At 45.2% G+C, this 9,657-nt stretch overlaps 1 protein-coding gene across 7 annotated transcripts in view; it reads right to left on the reverse strand.

The window, feature by feature from the left end:
- The window catches only part of Dock7 (dedicator of cytokinesis 7), a 246,024-nt gene that overhangs the window by 36,035 nt on the left and 200,332 nt on the right, over positions 1–9,657 (reverse strand). For all 7 annotated transcript variants that reach the window (XM_023718310.1, XM_023718311.1, XM_023718308.1 and 4 more), the window contains 2 exons: positions 1,531–1,689; positions 721–821 (listed from right to left, as the gene is read on the reverse strand). In XM_023718310.1, coding sequence (XP_023574078.1) covers positions 721–821; positions 1,531–1,689 — 260 coding nt within the window. The remainder of the gene's footprint in view (positions 1–720; positions 822–1,530; positions 1,690–9,657) is intronic.

Consider the following 9,657-nt stretch of genomic DNA (forward strand, 5'->3'; position numbering starts at 1 on the left):
TAAAGTGATTATTGAAACAAGGTAATAGGAATAAAACCCACAGCCACCAGACAGGCTGCTCTAATCTTGCGGGAGGCATTCTGTGGTGGGATATAACAAAAGTTTTTCACAGTTAAGGGGAAAAAAGTGTCACATCGGGTATAGGGGACAGGAGGCATGTAAGCGCTCAGGTCTGTCCCGCTGTTCAGAAGAACTTTAGCGCTCCTTGTGTCGCAGGAATTTCCATTTGCTCTGTGACTTCCAAACCAGTTTGAGTCATAAAAATGTTTTTTAACTTTTATTTGTATTACTGCAAATAAACCTTTGAACAGTGAAAAAAAAAAAGAATACATGAGGCATATGTGTGCCAACTCCTCATGACGAATGTGATCATTATGTAGTGTGTCACTTACAGATACCAATAAAAAATAAAATGGAAATCCTCTTGTTTTTGTTAAATTAATTAATATAGTGAACAGCAATCTATGGTTCCTGAAAGAAGTGACAGGGAAGATCTGAAAAAGCAGCCTGATAAAGCGCTGTCTTGTTTTGTTGGAGACAGCAGAAGCTTGCTTTGAACTTGCTGTGTAGCCCGACTGACTTCAAGCTCTGCCTCAGACGCCTCAGGGACAATCCAATCTACCATTACAACAACAGCACTTAAGTCGTTTGCGTATGTCTATTCTTTGGCCTAATGTTAGGTCCGTTAGACAACGTGTAAGCGAATCAGACAAGCGCTACCTATACATGAGATCGATCAGCATCTCGGGGTCCTCCTGATGCTCCTTCATTTTCACCGTGTCAGAGAGGATCATGTGGAGATTGAAGACCAGATCTTGGACCTGCGGCACAACGTCGTTATCACCAGAATACCCGGAGGGCTGCTTCAAACGAGCACCCGACAACTCCCGAACACATTACAGTACACTGACACAGCTCTACAGAGGGCAAGCATGCCGCGGCCTGGTACATGCACGCGGTGGGGCTACCAAAACGCCTTCCATGACATGCTGTCTCAGTTCTTTGGTCTGGAAACAAGTAGAGTTAGATACAAAGTAGAAATAGATTGTAGGGACATAAGAAATAAGAATGAAAAGAAAATACAGTTGGGTTTTTTTTGGCAGAACCGGGAATTGAACTCTGGCCCTTGTGCTTGCCAGGGAAGCGCTTACTCCACGGAACCATCTCCCTGGCCCTGAAAATACAGTTTTCTCCTATGTTTCTGATTGTATTGAAAAGTAATTTGCAGAAACATTAGTTTTTTTAAAGGTAGATTGCTGTTTAATAAGTGACAATGTTTCATCAGAAAACTTCTGTTAGGGCCGGGGAACTCGCTCAGTAGAATAAGCACCTGCCTGGCAAGCTCAGGGTCCTGAGTTCAATCCCAGGTACTGCAAAAAAAAAAAAGAAAACTTCTGTCTACACTGCCTAACTCTATGCCTACTTATAAAGCATAGAATTAAACATCAAACAAGGAACCATCCCAGAAGGAAGAGTAGCTCATCTATTTCACAAGCCTATTTAAATTAATAATTTAGAAGCTCATCTGACCTGATCAGGAAATGTTGTTTCCCTCAACTCCAGGTCTTCTTCGGCATATGTCAATATAGTCTTTAGAGAGCGTCTTAGAAATTCTTCATTAAAGTTCTGAGATGTGCCCACCAAGGAGGACAGTGACATTGTTACCTGCATCTTAACCCTGGCAAAGTTCTGCAACACAGAAATTACCAGGTCAGTGTTTAATACAGAAAAACTGCTTAAAATGCTTATTTTTTCCACACTGAAATAAAAACAGTATCTCGTAAAAGGAAAAGAAAAAAAAAAAAAGCAAACCATTCCAGGCAATTTTTTTTTCTTACATTTTAACTTTTTATTCTCAAAATACATTTTGGCATTTATTTACTTATTATATTTAGTATAGGGCCTACAGGGTCTCACTATGTAGATCAGACTTGTAGTGATCCTCCTGTTTTCAGCCTCCCAAGTGCTGGGATTACACCTCCCAGGTGCACACCACTATGCCCAGTCTCAATCGCTGTCTCAGTATGCCCCAGGGGCGGGGCCAGCACGGCGCGGGGATCGAATCCTTATCCTTGTGTCTGCCTAAGCAGGCACTTTAGTTAGCCAAGCTATCTGGCCAGCCTTGAAAAATATTGTTTTAAAAGTAAAGAAACATGTATGTTAAAATGTTACTTTATAAATGACTTAGGCTGGGTGTACACACCTGTAACAGCAGCGCTCCAGGAGACTAAGGCAGACAGACCCTGCAAGTCGGAGGCCAGCTGGTCTACAAAGCTGGGCCCAAGGTCAGGCTCACTGCACAGTGAGACCCTGTCTCAAAAGGACAATAAAGAGAGAAAGGACCTAAAATTTGAAATTCTGCTATAATACTTACAAAACAGGATTTAAAAAAAAAAAGCCACAGTTTGAATTGAATTGACAATTTGTGCCTGTTTGTTTCTGAGACAGGCTGGTTCCACCCTTGTGGTGACCCTCCTGCCACAGCCTCCCATGTGCCATTAGACCTGGGAGAAGTTGCGCCTAGTTTTCATGCTTATCTGTTACGAAGTATGCGACACTGACACAAAAATATCATTTGACAAATGTGGCTCAGGAGCCTGGTGACAAGAAATCTCTGTCACTATATGTTTATCAATAAAACTTTGAAAAGAAAAGAAAAAAAATTAAATTAAATTAAAAAAAAAAAAGAAATCTCTGTCACAGATGCAGCGTCACATGGACTGTTCCATTAGGTGCCCCAGATGATGCAAGTCATTAACACTACGCATGCATAAAGCCACTTGAGGCAGAGCCTTTTATGTGCTGGCTCGACAACTTACATTCTTCCTTTCTGAGTGTAAGGTCCTCTCTGCAGCACCAATTTCCAAAACCTACGATTTTCTGCTCAGCACTGCGGCCTACTTGATTTGACATCTCCGCGGGGAAACCTACTGACTACTTCCTCCTGGACCGTTTCTTCTGGTTTCAGTGGCACCACTTTGTGTGGGCTTTCATGTTCTGTCTTCGCTCCTTTGTTATCTACTTTACTCCCTGTTTGTCTTTCCTTTTTGTATTTTAGGGACGGGTCTATGGGGTGTTCAGGGTGTCACTACTAGATTGGACTCATAGTGATCCGCCTGTTTACAGCCTCCCAAGAGCTGGGATTACAGGCATGTGCTACCACGGCAGGCCCAGGGATCAAACCCCCAGCCCTGCACCTGCTTGCAAGCGCTTTAATCCACTGAGCTATTTGGTCGGGCCTTACTTGTCTTTTTTGAATGATAGTATTCTCACAGTTCTGCCCAAACACATCTTTACACACTGGGAACGCTCTATGCAGCCTCACAGGTGTCTTTCTAGTCACCAACACGTTTTTGTCTGGGCTTACATTTCTCTCTGGAGGTGGGGACGGTGGTATTTTCCCAGGTGGCTCAGGCTGCAGGCTTTGTGAGAACTTGCCCAACATCCCTGCCCTTCCCACTGAATCCCCAAACTGAAGGGTCACCCGCCCTCACTCCACATCCAAGCTCCACCTCACCCCACCTGCTGCTCTACTTTGACCTGCCCTTTCTCTGTCCCCACACCACCCTCTGGTTTATGCCTCACCATTCCTCAGGGAGGTGCCTGGGACAAGGCCCTGGTTTATATCCATTTCCCTTTTATGCCTCAAGACCATCTTCTAAGTAGTGCCAAGCATATTTTTGTAGAAAAGCACATCTAAAGAACCACTCTGCTTTTAAAAGTACTCTAATTCTTCCTCTTAGCATCAAGGAAAAATTCAAATATTCAAATCAACAAGTATGTTAAATACATAGTGGGATGTGAGAGTGAAAAATACCTGCCCCTATCATAGCAGACTAGGTTTTTTGTTTTTTTTTTCCTCCGAATGCCTTCAAGGCATGACTGGCTGTCTTGTGTTGTGGGGATCGAACCACAGCAACCTGAGCTGGACTGCTTTGTTGAAGCAGCCACTTAAAGAACTGAGCTAAGGGGCAGGCCCCCGCAGACTAGGTTCTGAAGCCACAGTTTTATCTCTTATTTCTGTCCTCCACCATGACTGTCCAGAAGTTCCATTTTCTCCCTTACCCTCATGGCTTCCCAACTGTGCAAGGGATCCTCCTCACCTCAGAAGCTCCACCCTCCCATCCATCCCCCCACCATCTGACTGGGATACTCTCCCCACTCCAAGCATCTGCTCTTTCTGAAAGTCCCTATCTATGTGTGCTTTCACAGACCCTGGGCTTTCCTCTCGGGGTGCTAACACAGCAAGCACCTATTCATAGCAGCGCAGGGCAACTTGTTGTTTGCTGTTTTCCTTGGTTTAAATAACCCACACAGAATCGTCTGGAATAGATGTGCACTACTTACAGGTACACTTCCTTTTCAGGTACGAAGTTCCTTGAAAACCTAGACATCCCTCCATCTACTATGGGGGACCCAGTGCACAGTGGAAAAAAAGAGACAAAGTGGTGGCACCATGAGTTGTTCATGGGGAAACAAAGTCCATGAGGTAGCCAGAAACATAGCACTTACTGACTGAAGAAGAGGATCGTCGGAGGACTCTGCAGGAAGCTCTTGCCCTAGAGGTCCTTGGGCTTACTGGGCTTAGTCTTTTTTTTTTTTTTTCTTTTCAAAGTTTTATTGATAAACATATAGCAATGAGACAGTTTCAAATCAAATCGAAAGTACAGTTTCAACAAATAATACACTGCATATATTCTTCTTAGTGATTAATTGCTGTACAAGATGCGGACTTGTGATCCTACTTACAAACACCATTAGAAAAAATCATTCTATTCATTAAGAGAATGCAACTATATATCTATCCCAACCACTTTGAATACACAGATACAAAATGGACATTCATCGGTATGCCCCATTTTTTCTAAGTTCCGTTATTGAATATTATAGGTGTGTAAACTCAGCAAAATATTCTAAAAGAGTCCAGTAGCCCATAATAGCATTGGGTCTTCTGTTTAACTGGCAATGTCAGAAATTATTGACCTGAGTCCCCCACAGCTCAACTTAACAGCATGGCTTTATTTCTTATATTTCGACTTCATACTTTTCTACTGGATGGTTAAGACCAAGGTAAAGCAGGACCTATGCAACAAGAGTTGTAGCTTTTTGGTCTGAGAAGGTCAGTGAAATGCCCTCAGGATTTGTCCTGAGATCCTGTACCTCAGATTGTAGAACCTTGTCAGTGCAGCCATGTGGATGAGTCACGGCCATTGCTTGGCCAATGTGCTCTCTGTGAAAGCCTGAGAGAGTGTCTTCTCCTCATGTGACTCTCCTTAGGCACACTCCACGTCATCAATCAATTTCCTCTTTGGCCCCATAACCTTGATCAGAAAATCTGGGACACTACCGAGGTACTTGACGTTACAGTACAAGTTCTCATATGTCCTGAGTCTTACTTAGTCTTAAATTGTAGGCAGCTGAGCTAGATAGAGCCTAAGGACAAGAGGCCTCAATCATAGCCTCACCCCGCCATTACTAAATGTAAGGTTTCCCTTACTTGCCCTTCTAGTCTGGAGAGTGGGGCTTCTAGACCAGTCCTAATCTAGTCCTCTACAGGGCTCCACCCATCCTTAGCTGAGTTTAGGTAAGCTCCTCAAGGACAATATCCTTAAAAGAAGTAAATAGACAAGGTAGAACTTCAGAGTTCATGTGCCTTTCAATGACCTAAAACAGATGAAGTCAGATCCTGGAAAATTTTTAGATGACCCTGATAAGTACACTGATGTTTTCAGAGGATTTACTCACACCTGTATACTAGGCTGCATGGATGTAACTTTGACTTCTAATGAGTGACAAGCAGCATTACAAGCTGCTATTACATTTGGGGATGAATATCATATTGTTAATTTTCAACAACCAGAAGACAGACTGCCAGGGCAACAACCACTTCCACTGCATCCCAAGCAGTCCCCACTCAAGACTCCTGCTGGCCTAATAGCCAGGAAGGAGACTGGAACAGAAAACATTTTCAAGTGTGCATTCTTAAGGGTCTAGAAAGAACTAAAACCAAGACTTCTAGCTATTTAAAATTTTCAGCTATTCATCAGGAGAAAGATAAAAACGCTTCTGTTTTCTTAGAACATTTAATAGAGGCACTGGTAAAACACACTTCCCTAGATCCTAATTCAGTAAAGGGACAGATTATTCTTACTCATAAATTCTTTACTCAAATCAGATCCGGATATTAGAAAAGAGCTACCAAAGATAGATTTTACTCCAGACAGCTCACTTGATACTTCAGTAAAAACTGCCTCCTTAATATTTTACAATTGGAACCGGGAGAAAACCAGGGAAAGAAAACAGATCAAAAATTGGCCGCCTTGTGGCAGCCTCAAAACAGACCCTCAATCTGATTCTCTGGACTCCAAGAAGAGCTCATCGACAAGCTTCATCTGCTACTGCTGTCAGAAGCCAGGCCACCTTAAGAGACTGCCCTGAGAGCCCCGCCCCCAGCCACGCCTACTGGTCAGAAGCCAGGCCACCTTAAGAGGCTGCCCTGAGAGCCCCGCCCCCAGCCACGCCTACTGGTCAGAAGCCAGGCCACCTTAAGAGACTGCCCTGAGAGCCCCGCCCCCAGCCACGTCTACTGGTCAGAAGCCAGGCCACCTTAAGAGACTGCCCAGAGAGCCCCGCCCCCCAGCCACGCCTACTGGTCAGAAGCCAGGCCACCTTAAGAGGAACTGCCCTGAGAGCCCCGCCCCCAGCCACGCCTACTGCTGCCAGAAGCCAGGCCACCTTAAGAGGGACTGCCTGAGAGCCCCGCCCCCAGCCACGCCTACTGCTGCCAGAAGCCAGGCCACCTTAAGAGGGACTGCCTGAGAGCCCCACCCCCCAGCCATGGTCATGGCCGTGGCCGTGGCCGTGGCCAAGGCAGCCACTGGAAGTGAGCCTACGCTGAGGCCTAGGCTGCGCTCAGACCCACCTTCCCTGGTGGTCCGCTAGGACTGAAGGGCCCAGGCTGCCTCCTCCCTCTGGCCAGACTGTTCCCTGTCTTGTCCACGGGGGAGCCCTGGGCAATCAGGACTAGCGGAAAGTCCAGCCTGTTGCTGGACACTGGCATGGGTCTCTGCAGGGGTCCTTCTCCAACCCTGACCTTCCGACCACTCGTCATACCGCCATAAAAGCAGTTGTTAAAAAAATCTTGCTTAAGCTGTGCCTAGGATAACTTCACCCACTGCTTTCAGTTATGGCTGAGAGCCAACCTCTCAACCTGGAGAGATTTTTATTCTGCCTAAGTACCATAACATATATTGGAGTTGCCAACTAATCAAAATACTATCGAGACTGGTTTTGATAAATATAATACATATTGTTGCTCATGTACAAAGACTTAAAGAACCTCTTTCGGGTCCTCCTTTCCAAGATGACGAAAAAAAGAAGGAACAACGGTCGTGCCAACCAACAAGGGCCGCGGTCATGGGCAGCCTACGCGCTGCACGCACTGCGCCCGGTGCTACCCGGGGATAAGGCAGGCCATTAAGAACTTGTCACTCGAACACAGCGGAGGCCGCCGCCCGCCGCCCTCAGGAGCATTCCGAAGGAGTGTCTTCGACGGTTGTGTGCTTCCCAAGCTGGACGTGAAGCTGCGTTACTGTGCGTCGTGCCAGTCACAGCACAGTGGTCAGAGATCGACCTCGTGAAGCCCGCAAGGACCCAACTCCTCCACCCCGACCTAGACCTGCAGGTGCTGCCCTCGACCGCCACCAAAGCCCGGGGAAGGGGAGCTGGGGCTTAATGGACTGAAGGAAACTCTTGAGAAAGAAATAATAAGTTGAATGTTATACTTTAAAAAACAAAAACAAAAACAAAAAACAAAGACTTAAAGAGTATTTCATTGGTTAAAACAGGTTCCAAAATCCTGTCAGGATTGTAATGGGTCAACCCACATTTTAGATTATAAATGTAAATCTTGTGCTTTCTGTTGTAAATGTATACTCACCACTGTTCTAAGTTGTTTAGTAACTAGTGGCTGTTTCTTGCTGTTTCCTAAGATAAAATTCCTGTAACCCTCACCAATTCCTGTTAACAAAGTTAGCTCACAGAGATGACTTCAAAAGGAAATTAAATGGGCTTTAACTTCTTGCAACCTCGGGCTATGCAAGGCTGCCTGCAGGTCCTCAGGTGCAAATTAACCAAAAACTGAAACAAAGCCCCAGAAAATGCAGTTTGAATAGTGATCACAATCACTCTAAAAGCATTATTTTGTGTCAGACAATGAATTTGTTTATCAAACTGAATGTAGTCAGACAATGAATTTATCAAACTCAAAGTGGTTCTAGGTTTTACAACTCCCTGCTTCCTGGGCCTCAGCCTTTCCGTCCTCTCCTGTGTGAGAGCTGAACAGGAGGCACTAAGCTCAGTAATAAACGGCTTTCCAAATTCCAATCTGGCTGATCTGGTTCCTATTCTGAGAGAATCATAACAAGGATTAAAAAAAACAAAGTCTACAAACACTGGCTGTACAGTGTCCAATTGCTTTAGGCCTACACACAGAGTCAGGAGGCCCAGGCCCTCCGCATGAGAGAGGCTTTTCCCCGCATTCTCTGGGCGTCCTCCACCCATCCAGAGCCAGCACCGCCTGCCCTGTGAGACCTTCCGCCATGCTCTTGGGAGTCCTGCAGACCTGCCAAAGCCCAGGCCAAGTGAGTGTGTGTTCTGCGCTCTCCTTCCACCGCCCCCCAGACCCCTCCAGACCGATCCCAGGCCTGGCATACAGGCCTGGGGTAAAACTCTGCAGCTGAAGTCCCTGCAGTGAGACTAGGGTCAAAACCACGCAGCTAATCCAGGAGCAGAACATCTTGCCAGAGGGCACAGCAGGCCACCTCAAGGGCAGCAGCAGGAAGGAGCTGAGCACAGCAGGCAGAGCCAGCCAGGCACAGCTGCATGGGCTAGACCTCGGTATATTGGTACCTCAGTTTCATGAGGTGCTAAGGTTACAACTGCACCAAAGCTCTACACCAAAGGTCAGAGGTCAGCGCTACATGAAGTGATAAAGACAAGGCGCAATTGCAATTTCAGGCCTTGAGCCCACCCAGAACAAGTGCAGAGGACACTCGCTCAGATGAAATGTATGAATTAATAATATCGGAAGCAAAGAAACAATAGAAAGATATAGAGGAACTGAGAGCAGAATTAATTTCTGGAACAAAGAAAGAAATCTCTGAATTCATAGCATCTGAACTAAAGAATCAAATACAGAAACATATGGAGGAAACCCAGTGCCCACCCAGAACAAGTGCAGAGGACACTCGCTCAGCTGAAATGTATGAATTCATAGTGTGGGAAGTAAATAAGCAACAGCAGAAAGTTATAGAGGAACTCAGAGCAGAATTAGCTTCTGAAATAAAAAAAGAAATCTCTGAATTCATAGCATCTGAAGTAAGCAATCAAATACAGAAACATGTGGAGGAAACCCAATCTGAAAAACACTCTGCAGTAAAAGAATTAATAACTGTTTCTAAGGAAGACATTGTTAAAAAAAATACAGGAGATTAAAAAAATGATGGAAAGCCATGCTGTTAAGTTAAGCTGTGAGTGACTCAGGTCAATAATTTCTGTCATTGCCAGTTAAACAGAAGACCCAATGCTATTATGGGCTACTGGACTCTTTTAGAATATTTTGCTGAGTTTACACAGCTATAATATTCAGTAACTGAA

Source organism: Octodon degus, unplaced genomic scaffold, assembly GCF_000260255.1.
Source record: "Octodon degus isolate 3935 unplaced genomic scaffold, OctDeg1.0 scaffold00057, whole genome shotgun sequence".
Taxonomy (NCBI): Eukaryota; Metazoa; Chordata; class Mammalia; order Rodentia; family Octodontidae; genus Octodon; species Octodon degus.